The sequence below is a fragment of the Callorhinchus milii genome, unplaced genomic scaffold, assembly GCF_018977255.1.
Source record: "Callorhinchus milii isolate IMCB2004 unplaced genomic scaffold, IMCB_Cmil_1.0 Scaffold13, whole genome shotgun sequence".
NCBI classification, from domain to species: domain Eukaryota; kingdom Metazoa; phylum Chordata; class Chondrichthyes; order Chimaeriformes; family Callorhinchidae; genus Callorhinchus; species Callorhinchus milii.
The window spans coordinates 15,147,965-15,169,752 of record NW_024704754.1 but is presented as its reverse complement, the minus strand read 5'-3'; the positions used below and the strand labels follow the sequence as shown (position 1 = coordinate 15,169,752).

At 43.3% G+C, this 21,788-nt stretch overlaps 1 protein-coding gene across 1 annotated transcript in view; it reads left to right on the top strand.

Annotated features, from left to right (window-relative positions):
- Positions 1-7,472: 7,472 nt before the first annotated feature.
- The window catches only part of septin8 (septin-8-A), a 36,650-nt gene continuing 22,334 nt past the window's right edge, over positions 7,473-21,788 (top strand). Inside the window, exon 1 of the mRNA XM_042340139.1 lies at positions 7,473-7,508. Coding sequence (XP_042196073.1) covers positions 7,479-7,508 — 30 coding nt within the window. The 5' untranslated portion in view covers positions 7,473-7,478. The remainder of the gene's footprint in view (positions 7,509-21,788) is intronic.

Genomic DNA, 21,788 nt, shown 5'->3' with positions numbered 1-21,788 from the left:
TCCCCCCTCCACCAACACCTCCTCCCCAAACCCCCTCCCCAACACCTCTCTCCCCCTCCCCAACACCTCCTCTCCCCCTCCACCAACACCTCTCCCCCCTCCCCAACACCTCCTCTCCCCCCTCCACCAACACCTCCTCTCCCCTCCACCAACACCTCCTCTCCCCTCCACCAACACCTCCTCTCCCCCTCCACCAACACCTCCTCTCCCCCCTCCACCAACACCTCCTCTCCCCACTCAATGCAAAGGCGAGGGAGGTATTCCGACTCCTCGGTTACAGCGCTGCCGCGTTATTCCACGCGTCCGCTTTCAACGCAGAGCCAAACCAGAGCCAAACCAGAGGTCCTCAATGCAATCCACAGCTCCTGCATCTACCTGTGATTTCCGGGACACGCATCATGTTGTGGTACATACACACACCCACTGCACACACACACACCCCCCATATTACCATAAATTATGTAAACCACACACACAGAGAGAGAGAGAGAGAGTGTGTGTTTGTGCCAAAAAAAAAGAGGGAGGGACCAGGTTTCAGATGGTGTTTTTTTTTCTGGGATTTGTAATTTCCCACGATTTCTTTTTTGCCTTCTTTCGGTTCGTTTCGATCTTATTTCGTCTCAGGCCGTTTGCGGTGGAACAATCAATCGCTAGCGGTCACCGAGCGGTCACATTGGCTGCCGCGCTCTGCCCGCAGTCCGACACCCGCGGCCCGCGGTGTGTGTCCCGTGACGCGCGGCCGGGCGTCTCGGCGGCGTGATCAGGCGCTCTGTCACCTGCCAGGGTTATTATCGTTGTTATTGCCCCCCCCCCCCCCACCCCCCCGCGAGGGACGTCGGATCCGCGTCAGTGTAAATATCCGCGTCAGTGTAAATGAAGTCATTTTTTTCCTTCAGCCGCGCTCGAGACGCGATGTGAAACCGACACGTTTCGCCCACAAAATACGTATAGTCAATTCACTTTGCAGTAGATCCCGTGAGAAGCACCTTGAGACGGAACGACGACGTGATAAGACGTTTGCATCAAATGCAAACAATTATTGGTATTTTTGTATACGCATCGGAGGTGCCAAACTATAGGCAATATTGGAGAGTGGGGCTGGAGAGTTGGCACACCTCACTGCTGATTTCTGCAATTGGTCTCGTCTCGTCTCCAACCTCTGTCTCTCAGACGCTAATAAATCTGCTGAGAATTGCAGGCAATTCTGTTTCTATTTGCAGTCTATACTGAAACGCAGCGGTAACCCTTAGCAACCGACACTTTCTGCCTGTGGGATTTCCTCTCTTGTTGCCTGGAACACTGCGTTGTGTGCAAAAGTTCAACCCCGGAGTTGCCCATCATTCGCTGAAACGGGAACTATTGGAGCTTGTATTTTGGCCACTGCAAACTCTGGATTCTGCTGAACTCCGCAATATCTCCTGATATGTTTGTATTCTCAGAAAACACTCCACCACAATATCTTTGGGCATTTTTGTATTCTGAGAAAACACCAGGGTCAATATCTGCACACGTGCTATACTGGGTGAACACCATAATAATAATAATAATAATAATAATAATAATCCTTGCATTTGATATCGCGGCTTATCATGTCATTGAGACGCCTCAAACTGCTTTGCAGAATATATGGTAAAGTAAATTGACAAACAATTGTGGATTGAGTGACCACATTTTTTGGGGGTAGGGATTTTTACCCCCACAAACCCCCAGCTTTTCACCAATTCACTAACAAGCAAGTTCCTACTAACTGTTAGGTAAACAGAGACGTGTGGAGTAAGGAAACTTGTCTAAGGTTTCGCCTCAGTGTTAGAATACAAGACAGTGAATGTTCCAGGCAACAAGAGGGAAACATCACACAGGCAAAAAGTGTCGATTGCTCGGGGTTACTGCTGCCTAAATATTAGTTGGCCTTTTCTTGCCAACTAATATTTAATGTGATTATTTCTATTAAAAGGTGACACTGTTTTTTTTTCGCTGAGCTATCAAACATCAGACGAATAATACCCAGAACATTATCAGTTTACGGTGTTCGTAACTTGATTCCTGATACGCGCAGTGGACAGTACATGTTATATAAAATAAGTCACAAGATTTTTGCAGTGTCAGATTTCTGCGACTTTGCTGCTGTTCCTCGAGTTAGCAGAAATACATTTATCAACGGGATTTATTCCCGGTAACTTTTGGCGAAATATAAAAGATTAGGAGCGATTAGAAGAGAAAAAACTGCAGACATCAGAATTCAGAAATAAAAGCAGAACACGCAAGAAATTCAGAGCCAGTGGATGACAATCTGAAAGCAAATGAGCACTACATTCCTACCCATTGATAATCATATTGTGGAGTCCTGGAGTTTAGTGGTTAGAGCACTCGCCTCACAAGCGAGAGAACCTGGGTTCGATTCCCGGCTGGGCGAAACGTTGGGTAAGTTTCCTTACTCCACACACCTTTTCACCCAGCAGTAAGTAGGAACCCGGTTGTTAGTCGATCCGCGGATCGCTTTTCCAGGGATAATGATTCCTTCAAAAAAAAGTGGTCATTCAATCCATGACTGTTTGCGGGACGCTGCTGTGCGCAATTGGCTGCTGCATTTCGTCCCACAAAATATACAGTCAATTCACTTTACAGTATATTCTGTGAAGCGCTTTAAAACGTCTCGAAGACATGATAAGCTGCCATATCAAATGCAAGGATTATTATTATAAAAAAAAGATTTTTTTTTCAAAATCAGCTTTTGTCTAGGACTTTAATCGGATACGAAGATGCCACGGTCTGTTTTTACCTATGGGAGAAACATAAAGGATTGCCCTCTAAAACAATAAGACAATAATCAATCATCTTTAAACAAGGATCTGAACAGCAGTGCTATAATGTAATATCCCTGGGATATATGCAGTTTTGTTCAGTCTCAGAGCTTCAGTGAAACGTGCTGCCTGTGAAGCTGAGAACTTACAAAAAACACATTCACATATGTCCAAATGCATGTGCCCAAATTACCGCATCTCCCGAAGAAGGCACCATCCACAAATCGGACATTTAAGAAAAAAATGCTCCATTAAAATCTCCCCCGAATCTTTGAAGCTAATTGAATGAAAGACCTCAGGAAATCAATCCATCACCACAACCTGCATTATTCATCGCTGACCACAGGTAACATTTCCATGATCTTGATAGCGCTGCACAGTGTCTGATAATATATGCCTTTGCTTATTCTTATGTCATTTCACTGACAATCTTAATCACATATTCATTAACAACGACAACAACAACAAGATTCCATTCATAGAGCGCCTTTCACGTCAGGAGGACATCCCAAGGCGCTGTACAATTGGGTCAGGACCCCAGCAAGGGGGGAAATGGTCAGGGTGAGGGGAGGGAAGGGAGGGAGCGAGGAGGGGGTAGAGAGTCGAGAGGTGAGCTGAAGGCACGGTCAAAGAGAAAACTGCATTAACTGCATTTTAGAAGGGAGGTATTCCTGGTCTTCTGGTCAACAAACTCCCTGTTAAAACTGACCATTCACTTCATGGCTCTTTGTGGTACAATGCTGTGTGCAAATTGGCTGTTGTGTTTGTTTTGCCTACAAAATACACAATTGCTAAACTTTACAGTAAAAGTATTGTGAAGTGCTTTGAGACATTTCAACAACATTGACGCAAAGTTTATCATTTTTATTATAATAGACAAGTAACTACCAGTTTTTACTAAACATCTATTCCACGTATCAATTATTCCGCATAGTGTACAGGAAAGATTTTCTAGTCTCTAATTTGGAGGCTTGAGATTTGTTTTAACATACTCTAGTTCTTTAATTGTAGTTTAAATTCAATAATGTGTTTTTTTGGGGGACATCCTCCCGATGTGAACGCCACTATACAAATGTAATTCTGTTTGTTTTTGTTTGTTAACTGTACATCATGAATGTTTTATTTTACCATTTCATATAAAATACCTCAGCATGAGACAGGGAATGGTACAGTCCGAGGAATGGAATTGAGTGCAGAAACTGGTACATAAGCTATTGTGAAAATTAAAGGGAAAACAAAAATGTTAACCTGACATGAAAAGAAAAATGGCATCAAACTGCGATTGATTCTTTGCTCTTTATGCATATGTGTGAGAGAATTCAATCAAAATGATTGCAGTATTAATTTATTAATTTCCCTTTTGGGGAAATAGTCACATTTTTATTCCTCCCTCATCTAAATTTATCATAGAGTCCTGGGGCTTAGTGGTTAGAGCACTCGCCTTACAAGCGAGAGGACACATGTTCGATCCCCATGCAGAGCGAAACTTTAGGCAAGTTTCCTTATTCCACAATAACAACAACAATAAAATTACGTGTATAGCATCGGGAGTCCCAAGGCGCTGGACAGTCAGTATTTCGGACCCGAGCTGGGGTCAGGATTGGGGAGGGTGGAGGTCAGGGGGGGAAGCAGCGTGATCGTAGGCACGGTCGGAGAGGAGGGACTTGAGATGGGTCTTGAAGGAAGCAAGGTGGAGGGACTGCGGGATGGAGGTCCAGAAGGTGGGGGTAGAGTGGCAGAAGGCCTGCCTGCCAATGGTAGGTTGGGCGAGGTGGGGGACATGAAGCAGGCCGGAGTCCGCTGAGCGGCGGGAGTGGGCAGGATGGTAAGGGGTTATGAGATCGCAGATGTAGGAAGGAGCAAGGCCATGGAGGGCTTTGAAGGTGAGGACCAGGATCTTGAACTTTATCCTCTGTGTGATGGAAAGCCAGTGGACTTGTTGCTGTTGTTATTCCACACACCTCTGTTTATAGAAGTGAAAGTTGTTGTTGTTGTTGTTTATCTAGTAGTAAGTAGCAACCTGGTTGCTAGTCGCTTGGTGGATCACTTTCCGAGGTTACTCGTACCTCCAAAAGTAATGCGGTCACCCAATCCACGACTGTTTGTGGGCTGCTGTGCGCAATTGGCTACCGCATTTTGCCCACAAAATACAGTCACTCCACTTCACAATATATTCTGTGAAGCTCTTTGAGACGTCTCAATGATGTGATGAAGCATTATATCAAATGCAAGGATTATTATTTTATTGAAAAAGAGAGGTTGAAATAGTTTTCATTCCTATATGCAATTGAAAGCAAAAGTTTTGTTATATTAACACTGTGCAATATGCTGTATGTTTTGAAATAAATCGGGGTTCACCAATATGCCTATACGTTAAAGGAAAGAACAAGACTCTGCACCCAGAGGGTCAGCATCAAGCACAACTGGTTAAGTTTGCCTACAGAATACACAGTCAACAACAACAACTTGGATTTATATAACGCCCTCCACGCCGGACGGCGTCTCAGAGTGCCGAATCCCGGGACCAAGCCAGGGGGAGGGTGAGGGTGAAGAAGGTGAACAAAGGTGCGGTCGAAAAGAAAATTCTTCAGCAGAGACCTGAAAATGGGAAGGGAGGGAGCGAGACGAAGGGAGTGAGGACGGCAGTTCCAGAGCCTCGGGGCATAGTGGCTGAAGGCAAGGCCGCCGAGGGTGGAGCGGAGGACTCAAGGGACGAGGAGGAGGCAAGACCCAGAGGAACGAAGGCAACGGGTACTGTTTTGAGGAGAGAGGAGGTCAGAGAGGTCGGGGGGTGCAGAGGAGTGCAGGGACTTGAATACGAGGGTGAGAATCTTGAAATCGATCCTCTCTGGGATAGGGAGCCAGTGCAGTCTGGCCAGGACTGGGGGGATCGGGGAGCGAGTTTGGTGCGGGTGAGAATGTGGGCGGCAGAGTTCTGAATGAGTTGGATGTCATGGATGGTAGTGGATGAGAGATCGGCGAGGAGGGCGTTTGAATAGTCCGGCCGGGAGGTGACAAAGGCATGGATCAGGGTTTCAGCGGCTTTTGGGGAGAGGTATGGCGGATACTATACTCTACCTGATAAGGCGGCTATATCAAACACAAGGATGAAGATTATTATTATTTATTTATTATGGAATTGATTCGAAATACAAGCTAAAGTTCACCAAAATCTGAAAATTAAAGAATGTTAAGAGCGCCGCCTACTGGACTCCCACATAAGCAACTGTTCGTTTGGGCTCTCTCCACCACAATAGCAATTTAATGGCAATACAGTACTTTCGGCAATGTTGTTCAATGTACCTAAAGCCACGGAAAACCGTGCTAAAATGTCTCCAAATCGACAACAACAACAAATTACATTTGTATAGCACATATTGCTTTCACATTGACTGTATGTTTCGCAGTGAAACCTTGGGCAACTTTCCTTACTTTCCGCGCCTGATAATAATCCCTCAAGAAAAAAAACAACAATAAATTGGTCGCTTCAATCCACGACTGTTTGTGGGACACTGCTGTGCGCAATTGGCTGCCGCGTTTCCCCCACAAATATACAGTCAATTCACTTTATATTCTGTGAAGCGCTTTGAATCGTCTCAACGCCGTGATGAGGCGCAAATCAAATGCAAGGATTATTAATATATAGGACTTAAACCTCTATTAAAGAGAGGCACTCGTCTGTTTAATCTCAGATCGAAGAGGTGAAAGGTAATATGCAGATAATCTGATGCTCTTTCAATTTTTGTCCTGGAATATTATTCTTAGTCGATCGCATCGTCGAGACGCCTCGAAGCGCTTTGAAGAATATACCGCAAAGTGGATCGATTGACTGCGATCACAAAATGACAACGAACTTGAATTCAATCCCCTCGAGGGGATTGTCAAACTTTGCGCCAAATAAACCCGTCCAGAAAAAAAAGCGCAGCAGGGCACGGAAATTTCAATTCACGGCTTCAGAACTACAAACCCCAGAAGGTTTTGAGGACTCTTCAGAAGAAGAGGCCATTTTTGTCGTTCAAGTGGTGGTGGTGGTGGTGAAGGGAGTGGGGGGGGCGGGTGCGGGGAGGGAGGACGGAAAAGTTCTTTCTTGCGGATTCGAAAGAAAAGCGCAATTCAGGTCACTGAAGTGGGGGCAAGATCCCATTGATTGATTGATTGATTGATTGATTGATGGATGTAGGGTTCCCTACACCCCCAAAAAAAAAGGTTGCTGTGAAAAAGGGTAGAGGGGCTTTGTGTGTAGAGAGAGAGAGAGGGGGGAAGGAAAGGAAAGGAAAGGGGAAAAAAAAGAGCCTGATCTTTGTTTGAAAGGCTGGTGTTTGCAGTTTGCTTCCCCTGTAGAGCTGTGTTGGGGGTTGATTTGCAGACTGTGTGTGTGTGAGAGCCCAGACTGGTGAAGACACAGACACAGACACTGGTGACACTGAGAAGCTTTGCAGAGAGAGAGAGAGAGAGAGAGAGGGGGAAGAGATAAAAAAAAAGATTTAAAAAAAAGACACAGACACTGAGAAGCTTTGCAGAGAGAGAGAGAGAGAGAGAGGGGGGGAAGAGATAAAAAAAAAGATTAAAAAAAAAGCTCAACACAATTTCCTTCTGACTTTTGCTGCTGTTGGAGGAGGGGGTGGGCTGGAGGGGGGGGGTTTGGTTGGTTGGTGGTGCAAAAAAAAATAACTGGCCATGGAGGTGATGGAAACAGAACCACAACTCGTGAGTAGCTTTCAGGGCATTTAAATTATTATTATTGTTGGGGTTTTTTTTTGGGTGGGGGGGGGTGAAGGCATTTTAACTGCAATTTCTGCTACTGCAAGGGCAGGGTTTGGGGGGGGGGATATGGAGTGAGTGAGGATTTGAGTTGTTTGTTGTGAAACTGTCACACACATTAGGATACAAACGTTTCCAATTATTTATCAACCTTTGGTTGTGTTATTTTGGGAGACTTTGGCAACACTACATTGTTACTGAAATGAGGGGAAAAAAAAGGAAATTAAAGAAACTTGTCTATTTTCAGCAACAAGGTTGCTGTTGTTTTTTATTACCTGCTTCATTTTTCTTTGTATCCTTTTGTCTCACCTTAAAGGGAATTGTCTGCATTTTGAAATCTTGGCATATTTTAAGAGCAGATTTCCTTTTTTTTTGTGTGGGGGGGGGGGCTGTGGGGAGGTGTGGGGTGTGGGCTAAGAAGAGGGGAAAATGAATTTACCCCCCACCCCCCACCCCCTCTCCTCTCTGAGTATCAATTCTATAAATATGATTTGTTTCTAATAAAAATACAAATATTATTGATTGGCGAGAATGCAAATATAAATGTCATTTATTTGCAATAATGTAAATATTATCGATTGGTAATAATGATAAAGCTTAAGTGTAAGTTTTCAACGCTGGAACAGACGCACAGACTTTCTGTGCATTTTAAATAACAGCATATTAAATAACATTAATAAATGTCCAGAGTGAAAAATATCAGAAGGATGGGTGTTTAGAGCCCGGCAGGTGTTTTCGTAGCAAATAATTGTTGTTGCCCTAGTTCCTGGTCAGGGGAAGAGGGTTGAGAAGCGGTGAGGGGGGGGGGCGTAGAAAATTGCTCTCATTAAAGCTATCAAATTCCCTTGCCCCCTATTTCTAACCCAATTCCTAGGTCTGTCCTTTGAGGAGTAAATCTATCCCCCCTTCCCCCTCCATTTAATTATATCTTTTAAAATAAAAAAACACCCAAACGTTTATTCTGTTGCAGAAACAAGATTGCTTCTTGGGCGAACCCTTTGCGACGCAATTGCCTGCCACCAAACAATTGGAAATATTTCTAACCTCCTGCACTGAGCAGTCAAAACACTACCGCTTGGTTTTTTTTCATACCAGGAAGAGGAAAATGTTCGAACCCTTAGGTTAGAAAAGGGTTTCCGCATCAGTATTTGATGACCGGTCCTGTTGTTTTATTGCTGGGTTGATGCTAAAAACTTTTCTCTCTGGTACTAATGCCTTTTTAACGGCTGTGTTGGTCGGGGGTTGATTTAATGGAAGGGAAATTGCCTTTTGTTGCCTTTCATTGCTGTAGGGGTCAATTGCTGACACCAGCTGCGTCTCGTGTCAATGAAATAGCACGTAGCACGGAAGCAGTACCCAGAATTGTACCACACAAAAAAATGTAGGGAGATTTACGAAATGCAGCATCATACAGAATATATTTATAGCAGAGTTAGTTACCATTGCAGAATTTTTCTAACATGTCAGATTTTTTTTTCTAAAAATCCCAGCAAGCTCTCTCTCTCTCTCGCTCTCTCTCTCCCTCCCTCCCTTTGCCAAATCATGTTAAAAAGATTGGTGAGATAATATTTGATCTTTAGGGTGTAGTTGTGTCTGGGGAGTTGTTTTTTTGTAGCTGGGTGGGATAGCCCACGCCCTCTGACTGAATGTCAAGTGCATACGATTCCAGAACAACAACGCATTACTTTTGTAATTAGCGCTTCTCACGTCGGGAGGACGTCCCAAGGCACTGGACAGTCAGGGATTTGGACCCGAGCTGGGGGTGTTGGGACCTGGAAGGCAGGGAGGGTAGGGGTAGGAGGGTGACCGAAGGTGTGATCGAAGAGGAGGGTCTGAGACAGGCCAAGGAGGCAAGGGAGGGGGCGAGACCAAGGACCTGTGGGATGGAGTTCCAAAGTGTGGGGGCAGAGAGGCTGAAGACCAGACTGCCAATGGTGGGGTGGACCGGGCAGTGGACATGGAGCAGGACGGAGCCCGCTGACTGGAGGGAGCGGACTGGTCTATATGGAGTTAATAGATCACAGAGATACTGAGGAGCAAGGCTGTGGAAGGCCTTGAAGGCAGGATAATCTCAGGACCGGTTAGGTGATTGACCAGAAGGACAGGTTATCACTCTGCTCCCCTTATTTTAAACAAAATTCAGTCAGCACTGTTTGGAATAGCAAGGCTCTGGGAGTGAATAATGGTATTTTTTACTTCGCCTGTTGCACTGTAGGTTGTCAGCCTGGCTCATTCACCTGGGGGTCAGAAGCTTGTGGGTTCAAGCCCCGCATTGGGACCGTTACCTCATACTTTAGACCTCTTTCCCCCCCCCCCCCCCCCCCACCGTCTCCAGATTGTGTCAGTGTTGGGGGAGCACTGCATTGTTAGAAGTGCCATCCATTTAGCTAAGATGTCAAACCAAGGTCTCGCCTGTCTGTTCAGGAGGATGTTAAAGATTGCATGACAGTGTTCGATAAAGATAAGGGAGGTTCTATCTCCTGTTGTCCTGGCCAACAATCCCACAAATAAAATTTGTCATTCACTTCATGGTTGCTGGTAGGACATCGTTGTGCGCAAATTGACTGCTGCGTTCTCCTATAAATACAGACACAAATACTTTACAGCATATCCTGTAAACTGCTTTGAGACTCCTCAATGACACGATAAGGAGCTATATATCAAATGTAAGGATTATTATCCAAGTAATGTTGATTGCTGGCAATTTGTCAATGACATCTTGAGGCATCAGTTTGTCCTCCCCACTGCAATCTAATCCTGAATGGATAGGCCTTTATTATAATATTAAATAATAATCCTTGCATTTGGTATAGCGCCTTATCACGTTCTTGACACATCTCAAAGCGCTTCACAGAAAATACTGTCAAATGAATTGACTGTGTAGTTTGTGGCTGTAATCATAGCTTGAACATATGAATTTCTTAGTTCATACTGGTAGTTACCTGTTTTGTAACCTTCCCACAACCCCACCCACAGCGTCATTAGCTTTCAGAAGGATAAGGGACTATTGTACTCAATTATACAGTTAAAGTTGTGTGCTCATTTGAATTGATAAGCATGCAAATTTCCTCCAGCTGCACTATGCGCCCTGCATGGAGAAAAAGGCCAATCTCCTGCGAGCACCAAACTGCTGAGTCTATCATCCTTTTAATTCTTACTTCTGAGAAGCACTGTTCATACACTCAGTGGAGTATGTAGTGCATGGGTTAGAGCACTTGCATCGCAGGTGAGAGAACCCGGGTTTGATTCCTGGCTGGAATGAAACCTTCGGCAAGTTTCCTTACGCCACATACACGCCTCTGTTTACCAACAGTAAATGGAAGCCAGTTGGTAGTCGATTGGTGGATCGCTTTTCTTGGGGTGATAACCCCTTCAAAAAAAAGTTAATTAATAATTTGGGCACTCAATCCATGACTGTTTGTGGGACACTGCTGTGTGCAATTGGCAGTCATGTTTTGACCACAAAATAAAAAGTGAAAAATTCACTTCACAGTACATTCTGTGAAGCACTTTGAGATGCCTCAATGACGTGATAAGGCGCTATATCAAATGCAAGGAATTATTATTGAAAGGCACTATCCAAGTACTTATTTTGAAGGCATTCAGTATCAGTCTTGAGATTTGATCAGATGATTCAGGTTGACACTCCCATGTGGCACACTTTGTTGCTATGTTGCTCCCCAGAATGGTCTCGTTGAATTGTACAGCACAGAAGGCGGCCATTCGGCCCATCATGTCTGTACCGGCTCTTTGAAAGAGCTAACCAAATAAATCCCACTACCCCGCGCTCTCCCCATAGCCCCGTAACTTGTCCTCCCCAAATAATTATCTACTTCACTCTTAAAAGTTGTTACAGAGTCGGCTTCCACACCCTTCCAGGCTATGCACAACAACCAGATCCGAACAACTCGCTGTGTGAAAAAATTTCTCCTCACCTCTGTTTCTTTAAACAACTGTTTTAAAACGGTATCCTCAGGTTACCAACCCACTCGCCGGTGGAAATAGTTTCTCATTGTTCACCCTACCTAGTCCCCTCATAATTTTGAAAATTACTATTAAGTCTCCTCTTAACCTCCTCTGCTCCAAGGAGAATACTCCTCGCTTCTCTCGCCTCTCCTGATAACTGAAGTCTCTCGTTCCTGGTACCATCCCGATAAATCTCATTTGCACACTCTCCAATGCCTTGACATCCTTCTTAAAGTCAGAACTGAACACAGTCTCTCGCTGAGGCCTAACCAATGTTTTATGAAGGTTCATCGTAACTTCCTGACTTTTGTATTCTATGCCCCTGTTTATAAAGCCTAGTATCCCGTATGCTTTTTTTTAACAGCTTTATTTACCTGTCCTGCCACCTCAAAGATTTACTTATATGAATCCCCAAGTCTCTCTGTTCCTTCACCCCCTTTAAGATTCTTCAATTTAGCTTATATTGTCTCTCCTCATTCTTCCCCTCAAAATGCATCACTTCACATTTCTCCACATTAAACTTCATCTGCCACGTGTCTGCCCATGTTACCAGTCTGTCTATGTCCATTTTCAGTCTGCTATTATCCTCTGCACTGTTTACTACTTTTCCTAGCTTAGTATCATCTGCAAACTTGGAAATTGTACTCCCTATAACCAAGTCCATGTCATTTATGTAGATCAAAAACAGCAGTGGTCCCGATACTGAACCCTGGGAGATACCACTGCACACTTTCCTCCAGTCAGAAAAACAGCCGTTCACCACCACTCTCTGCTTCCTGTCTGATGTGGAGCAATTGGCAACAGCTCTAGAGAAAAAATCATCTCCCATAGAAGACTATTTTCAAACATGACACTACTGTGCTAATGGCAATGCATTTGCATTAGGGAACACATTTTGGAGTCACAATTAACTTGCTTTCGCAGATAAATTTGACTGCAGGGGAAAATGTGGCATGTTATTTTAATCGACTTCCTTGCGGTATCAAGCTACATCACATTGCATTTCCCTTTACAGTTCCCAGTAAATGACTCCACGTCAGTATGAAGAGCACATAAAACTAAGCCTGGTTTAACAAGCGAAATAATTAAAATCTTTCCAGTGATGTGAACGTAGATGCGAAGTGTTGCCTTATTGATTTTCTGTACTTGGGCTTAAAGTGTCCAAGATATTAAGAAGCGACGAATCTGACACTCTGCACATTAGAGTAGATCTCTCTTGACTGAGTTACTACAATTTAAAAGAAACATTTGCATTTAAGGTACTTCAGTGCCAGGCTACAATCTAACCAAGGGGTTTACAATTAAATGTTACCACGGATTTCAATAACTCTGGAATTTTTTTTTCACATTGTACAGTAGTTTCATGGGTTCTATTTTGCACATCATCGTCCTATCTCTTCTCCCCGCCACCCCCCGACCACCATCACACTCACATTGATAATAAACTGCAGGTTTATTGCTGGGAAATACCACGGTGATTACAAAATATTTCGAAGCAGTGTCTTTTTAGTTCATTTCCGCTGTCTCGCTCTCATATTATAATACTATATATACACTATACATACACATAAGCATGATAATAAGCAAATTCTTATGTTCACATATGTTATTTCCCTAACCACTCAAGACATTACTGTCTCTTAATACTGTCTACTCTCTTTATTGCCCTGTGCATATTATTACCTCAAACCACATAATTATTATTGTTATGATTAATGTGATTACAAGGGGTTTCCTAATCCAAACACCTTTCTCATTCTTTTTCCCTTTCGTATAACGAATGCTTTCTCGTCAGCTCTGATCTCTACCTTGATTGCACCATTCCTTGTCTGTCAGCGCGCAAACCTTGAGTAACATTCCAGTGATTAAGGGAAACCTTTTATCTGGATGTGATCCGATCTGGTGTCAGTGGAGATGATGTGGAATCCATTTCACATTTTAGCTGCTGCAGGTAAACAAAATGCAAAAGGCTAAGACTTTAGCAGTTCAACCAGTGGTCTGGTCTGCCAGTTCTTATCAAAGTACAAGCTACTTCAGAATAGCTGTTACATAGAAACAGGAGTAGGCCATTCACGCCCGTGAGCCTGTTCCGCCATTCTATAAGATCATGGCTGGCCTGTACCTCAATTCCAATCATCTGCCCTTGCCCCATATCCCTTAACACCCTGACCTAACAAATCGCTATTCACCTCAGTCTTGAAGGTATGAATGGATCCAGCGTCCATAGCCTTTTGGGGGAAGAGAGTTCGCGCTTTTGCTAATAACCCTGGGCTCATAACTTGCTATCTCACAAGTAAAATAAGCAATAATTCTTGCATTTGATATACCACCTTATTACATTATAATCATCATCTTCAGAAAGAATAATAATCCTTGCATTTGATATCACACTTTTCATATCAGGAGCACGTCCCAAAGAGGTTCACAAGATTTACTGTGAACGGTAGTGACTGTGTGTTATGCTGGTGAACACAGCAGCTAATTTGCGCACAGTAATGCCCCCCAAATATTCTATTGCAAGAGTTTTCAGAGCATATTTAACTCTTCAAAAAATTATGCACTGTCCGTTGAACTTAAAATCAAAATGGTGATCGAGACTGTTTCATTTCTTTAGGCTGCTCTGAATTTGCTGCAGAAATGATCAGAAAAATTGTCTGACTATATTGCTAGTTCCCCTGAAACAGTTGTACTTTAATGATAGTTGCTTTGGTGTGGAATGGCTTCCTGGTCCCAGTCTCAATCGCATATTTATCATCCAAATGGAAGGATGGGGAGGAGATCTGTTCCCAGGCAATTTGCGTGATGTGTCATCATTCAAATAACTGCTCTCATTCTCTTCCCCCTCCCCTGTGGAGAGTTATCTCTGATTACTAACTTCCTCTGCTGCCCTGTCTTAGATTAGACCTGCAGTGAGGATGGCCAATTCTCGATGTAAAGCCCCTTCCCTCCTTTAAAATACAGTGTTACATAATTTCTGTGATGCATCACACTGATGCTCTAACCCACACAGCTGTGTCTCTGCGAGTGTTTATGTAGCAGTTTTTTTTAAAAAAAACAAAACACTAAAATTAACAAAGCACTTACGTCCAAGATCTTAATTAAAACACTAAAACTAAGTGAGATTAGGTTCCCGCTTTGAACTCTTGTCTCGTAGAAAGATATTTATGAGGGCAGGGGGTCGATATTAACACTGATAACGCTTGATTGAGATCAGTACATTGAAAAGCAGATCATTGAAGGCCTAATGGTCGCTGAAAGCCCGGTATGTTTCAGTGTGTGCAATTCGTGCTGTGGACACACACTGGAAGTTTCTTGTGCAAGAATTTTACCGACCTCTTCCCTGAACAATAACTCCGAGTGTGTATGTGTATATGTGCAACACACAACAGACTAATTTGGCCTATATAGTAATAACAGGCTAATATAATTATCAATACCATAATCATCCTTGTATTTGATATAGCGCCTTATCATATCAATGAGACGTCTCAAGGCGCTTCACAGAATATAGTGAATTGACTGTACATTTTGTGGGTGAAAAGCGGCAGCCAATTGCGCACAGCAGTGTCCCGCAAACAGTCGTAGATTGAGTGCCAAATGATACTTTTTTTTGAAGGATTATACTCCCGGAAAACGATAGCCAATCAACTAACTTACTGTTAGGTAAACAGAGACGTGTGGATTAAGGAAACTTGTCTAAGGTTTCGCCCTGCCTGGGAATCAAACCCCGATCCTCTGGTTTACCAATCTACTGGACGAGTATACTTCAAAATTACATGAACATTACTTTAATACTTTATTACTTTTTTTTAAAAAAAGAGGTAACCCAGCATTATAGTGGAGACCTGTAGCTCAGTGGATAGAGCACTTGCCTTGCAAGCGAGAGACCTGGGTTCGATTCCCAGCAGGGTGAAATGTTGGGCAAGTTTCGATAGTCCACACGCCTCTGTTTACCTAACATTAAATAGGAACTCAGTTGTTAGTGGATCGCCTTGCCTGGGATAATAATATCTTAAAAAAATAATAAATTGATCACTTTAATCCACGACTATTTGTGGGACACTGCTGTGTCCGATTGGCTGCTGTGTTTCGCCCACAAAATACACAGTCAATTCACTTTTACAGTATATTCTGTGAAGCACTTTTGAGACATCTTGAAGATATGATAAGGCCTTATAATCAAATGCAAGGATTATTATTATTACTACTGCAGGTGCTGCTCTCCAGGGGATGTGCAGGTTCTACCTCGGGCTTCACTGTTTCACATCTTTGGGACGTCTTCTGCCGCTGATCATATTATGATCTTTAATCTGATTGTATTGGAGGATATGGGGACAGAATGGCTTATAATACTATCTGCCTACAGATCATCCCAATGAGCATGAATTGAACCTGGCTTCTCTTAAAAAAAATTGACTACGGGAAAAGACATCAAAAATATTGTAATATTGAGTCATAGCTTTATTAATGTGTGCAGGGACATGCTAACAGCCATTAATAAAGAGCAAGTATCCAATCCTGTGGTAATTACAAGGCTCCGTGTTTGTATTTAAATTTATAGCAAGCAATGTGGAAGCCAGAGATACACGTTAATAGTGGCAATTCTATTGAGTTTTATTTCTTGTCTGATCTGATTCATCTGTGTGAATGGATAAAATGTCAGGACTTGACTTTAATTCTGCGACTCATTACTGAGCTTTGTGCTGTAAAGTGACTTGACATCATATGAAAAGCTGCTTCCTGTGGTGCTCATATCAGCAATTCTCTGCCGGTGAGATGGTGCCGAGCACAGGCCATTGAAATGCTACTGTGGCCAAGGATCTGCAGATGCTTGGTAATTTCACTGGAATCCCGTAGCGTAATGGTTAGTGCGCTTGCCACACGAGTAAGAGGACCTGGGTTCAATTCCGGGCCGGGTGGAAATTGTAGATAAGTTTCCTTACTCCACGTGTCTCTGTTTACTGAGCAGTAAGTAGGAATCCGGATGTCCGTCAAGTGGCGGATCATCTCTTCCAAAAACAAGTGTGGTCACTCAATCCACAACTGTCTGTAGGACACAGATGTTCACAATTGGCTGCCGTGTTTTGCCCACAAAATATAGTCAATCCACTTGATAATATATTCTGTGAAGCGCTTTGAGACATCTCAACGACATGATAAGGAGCTCTAACAAATGCAACTATTATCATCCAGTACTTCTTAGAACTGTCAGTTAGCTGATAATGTATCCAGTGAGTTCCTCGTAGGTGGTCCTGACCGCAGTGTTTGAAAACAAAATGTGTATTGTGCACCTCATTGTTGCTCGGATGTAACATAACAACGGTTCCTCTTTCTTTCTCTGTTAAATAACGTTGGATGAAAGACTCAAAGAGGACTGCAATGCACATTTGTCAAAGTTTTCTACACATAATAATCCTTGCATTTGATCTAGCCCCTTATCACGTCGTCGAGATGTCTCAAAGCACTTCACAGGATTCTACTGTGAGGTGCAGTGACTGTGAATTTGTAGGCGATCTCTTTGATATGCAAGTCATGTATTGATATAAATGTCCAGAGAGAGAGAGTGAGAGATGTAAGGACAGAGCATACTTGAATGGAAATGAAGCAGTTGGAGGCAGTGCACACATTGAAATGCCAAACCTTTCCTGATCGATGAGGAAATCTTGCCTCTGACATTATAAGGTGACCCTTTCACTCCTAGATATCGTTACCATATCTATAACAACAATTATAACCCCTGCATTTGGTATACTGTCTTATCACATCTTCACGATGTCTCAAAGCGCTTTGCAGTATTTGACTGTGAATTGTAATGACTGCGTATTTTTGTATGTTGTATTTTTTTGTGGGGGAGGGATTATTACCCCTGGAGAAGGCAATCCACTAAAATGGCTAAAATAGATGGCTCAATAATATGTTGAATATCAAGAGAGTTTTATCAAAGGTCTGGAAAGATAAAAGAAAAGATTTGCTGATAAGGCAGGACTGTTTCGGACTATTGTTCAGCTTTGAGTGCCCAACCTTAGAGAGGATATGCAGGGCTAGCCTTGCAGGACATCCAGTGATAATACATTAGATAAGTATCTGGGATCAAAAGGTGTAGCTAATAATGAGAAGCTGGGCTAAACTTTGTTATTTCCTGGAGCTGAGCAGGTTGAGGGGTGATTGGATTGAATAATGTTAGAGTAATAAAGGGAAAACTGACAAGATAGAGAGACAAACCTCCTCCCTGTGATGGAGGAATCCAAGAACAGAGACATCTCTGATCTCCTCAATCCCCACTTGTCTGCCCGCCCCCTTCTCTCAGTCTGTTTCACATCCCCCAACCCCTCCCTCCACACCACCATCGGTGGCCATGCCTTCAACCACTACACCCTAATCCCTGGAACTCTCTGCCTCAATCACTCACCCTCACGCCCTCTTTATCTAAATTAAAATCCCACTTTAGCATTGAAATCCCACTTAAAGACTTTCCTTTTAATTGCGCAAACGGTCACCTTCCCCTTCCTTTTCTCCCTGGCTTGGGATCCAAACCCACCACTGTAAAGCACTCTGAGAAGCTATCCCAAGTGAAGGATGCTGTATAAGCACCTTGGGACATCCTGCCAACGTGAAAGGCGCGATACAAATGTAATTTTTTTTGTTGTTGTTATGACATAATGGAGCTGATCAAATAAAAATGAAGATCAGAAAACATTTCGGTTAAAATATGGATTGGACTGGTTCATAAGATGATAAATTGGGATGTTGGACGGGTTGATCCTTGGTTAGGAAGAGATATAGAAAAATGGCAAGGAAATGGAATGCAAATGTCTGCCGGGATCCAATAAAATGGTACAACTGACTGAACGGCCTATTGTAGCTACAGAAAGTGAATACTTAGACAGCTTCATTCATGAAATATTCATATTTTGAAATGTATCTCTTGTTGCGTTACTCACCCACGGCTAGAATACTGGGTGAACTGTTTAAAATGGACTCGCACAGCAAGAAAAGGTTTCCATTGTGTGATATGGAAGACGTGCTTAGTAACCAAAGCCAACAAAGACTTGTCACCTCATTGCTAACCAAATTGGATTTTACCTCTTGATGTTGCACTCGACCCAAGATAGTGCTCACTGCGTATGCTCTAGGTAAATAGAATTACCACCTTCACAAGAGTGGAACAATGCTATGCTTAGTTTATTCACGTTCAGCAATATTCTATTCAGATAAGGCTTTAAACCTAGGTCAGGTCTACCTGTTCAGGCAGATATTAAAGATCTCATGGCACCATTTGAAAAGAACAGAGCATTTCTCTCATTGTCCTGGTTGACAATCGCCAAATAAAATTAGTCACTCACTCAATGGCTGTTTGTAGGACATTGCTCTTTGCAAATTGCTGCTGCGTTTCGCCCACAAATACACAGTCACTACACTTTAAAGTATATCCTGTGAAGCTCTTTGTGACGTCTTGACGACAGGATAGGGCGCTGTATCAAATACAAGGATTATTATTATAATTAGATTTTTTGCAAACGTTATTCAAGCACATTTCTGTAAACCCCACATGAGCCATATTTCCTCAATTCCTGAACAGTGGTGAAGATAACTAGAGGGAAATCTACTACATGGGAATCTGAACCAGCTAACAGACAAATAATATGAGATCAGTCAGTTTGGGGGGGAGGGGAGGGCTGCTGCCATATCTCTCCCCCATCTGGCTTTGAAAAGAGTCTCTAGTATAGAGCCAAAGGAAACACAGATGCTGCAATAGTTTGCAAATTCCACTGAATCCAGGGTCCGTGTGAATACTCAATGGAATGTCAGTGACTGTACATCTGGTTAGTGGCTACAGCGACCAAAGTAGGACAATGTAGAGCTGTTAACCCTCCCAACTCCTTGGGACTCGTATAGCTTGAAACCTATTGCGAAACAACAAACACAACAGCAACAAACTTACATTTGTATATTTTCTGGACTGTGTGCCCGCTTTGATGCAGGCTTGATACTTTGCTATTACAAATTTGCAGCAACTGGTGAAATAGCCACAGTGAAACTCTGATAACTCACCCTGGTATAAGTCGTCAACTCCACATCACTAGTCACTCACTCAATATCCCGGCTATTCGAGTACTTTGTACTTTCAAGATACTGTACTTTGGATAAGTAGTCAACTCTGATAAGTACTCATTCAAGATATTTCCCTTGGGGTGATGAGTTATCAAGAGTTTCACTGTAGTATTGTTTTACAGGTTGGCAGCGTCTGTCTATTGAGAGTTAAGTGCCTCTCTTGTCTGGAAATTGTGCTTCCATTAGCCATGGGGAAAGTTTGGTTTATTAGCAACTGGCTCCAAGGTAATGTGTTTGGCAACGCGATGTTGAAAATCGAGCCAACCCTCTGTGGTAGTCTCCGTTGTCCGGTACTTCACGGCACTGCTGACAACAGCACAGTCAGCCTGCCACATTGGCAGGACTTGCAAGGGCAGACCAGTCACTAGGGGCAGGGATTCCTCCCGCTCAGTTCCTATTAACCCTGCAAGCCAAAGCATTGAGAGATAGGGTAGTCCTCGCTGGACAAGCAGCAGGAAAGCTTGCCAGACAACGATATCAATGACAAGATGTAGGGGATGCAAGCAGGATGCTTCGCTCCAGGGAGAGTGCTTATTCTATTCCAACAATTTATCTCTGGAGTTTCAATGTGTAGGTGGGATGCATGGAAATATCAGCTTGCTTTGGATACGCTTAAGTATGGTGATAGGTTTCCGAATGGTGTGTCAAACACCCATCTGACCCCTCCCCCTCTCATTGCATAAGACAAAAGTCTTGGTTACATCACTGAGATTTGTGGTTGACATTCGGCTGTTTATTTTCTGGCTTGTTTCCTTTGGCAATTCTGGGGGGGAGCGGAGTGGGGTGGAGAGGAAGAATGTTGATTGAAGACTTGCTGTCTCAGTGGGAAAGGCTAACAAGCTGCAAAACCACTAGCTGTCATGAATGGGGAACTGCAAGCTATGAAACGTCTGCTCTCAATGAAATCACATCCCAAAAGCAATACCACTGTAATGTGCATTTTTAGCTCGGAGGGCTTGGGAAGCAATCTGGCTTCAAAGCAGATTGCATAGGCTGGAGTTAAATGCTATAACTAACGATAGCACGATAAAGGCTAAACTGATGGGAGCTTCGTGCTGATAATTGATCTGAGCTGGAGGATGTTGAACTCAGTTTCCACACCTGCATACTCGCTGGGTTTGGTTTGAGAAACGGCTATTTTTAAACCTTGTGGTGAGCCTGTCATTCTGCGTGGGAGAATAAACGTCTAGAACATTTTGTGCTTTGTCTCCCTTGGCTCCATTAGTGTACAGCAGCTGTTCCTGCACATTTCTGTAGGGGATCAATCAGTACTAGTGAGTGAACTGTGTTCCCTAAACATAGAGAATAATGGGAATTTTTTTTATTATTAGAACTGTTTGCTTTCCTTTCTCTGCTTCTTCAGTCTCTCAGTTCAGCCTCCCTTCCTCTTTCTTTTGGGCTGCCAGATGTCTGACATGCAGAAACCCATCACCAAACGTAAGAGTCGATAAAGTATAGACTGATTGTAATAATAATAATAATCAACAGTAACTTACATTTATATAGCGCCCTTCATGCACGGAACAGTTAACGGTGGTGGAGCCTGACCCTGAACAGGGCGGGTGGGGGGGAGGTGACCGTATGCTCGGTCAAAGTGGAAGGTCTTCAGTCGTGATCTAAAAGAGGGGAAGGAGGGGGCAAGGTGGTGGGATTGGGGCAGAGAGTTCTAAATCCTTACATTTGATATGGAACCTTTCACAGCAGGATGACATTTGAAAGTGCTTCACAGGACGTATTATAAAGTGCAGTGGCTGTGTGTTTTTTTGGGTAATGTGACAGCCAATTCACACACAGCAGTGTCCCACAAACAGTCGTGAAGTGATGGACCAATGTTATCTGGGGGTCTTTGGCCAGGATGCCTGGACAAACTCATGATTGTAGATGTAATGATGAGCAAAGCTAGCTGTGTATTCTCAATAGGGAGGAGGATGGAGAGAGTGAAGAGTTTGCTTGGAAAAGCAGAAGTAAGATGGTCACCTGATAGAGGTGACAGAGGTGTAAGAAATACCACATCCCAACTGAGAAGACAGACAGACATACAGACGACTAATCTTAATCTAACAGCTTGATCTGGATCAAGTGACTCAGAGATGAGTAAATCAAACCAGATCAACTGACTGTTTCCTTTTTTTTTATCATTCTCTCCAG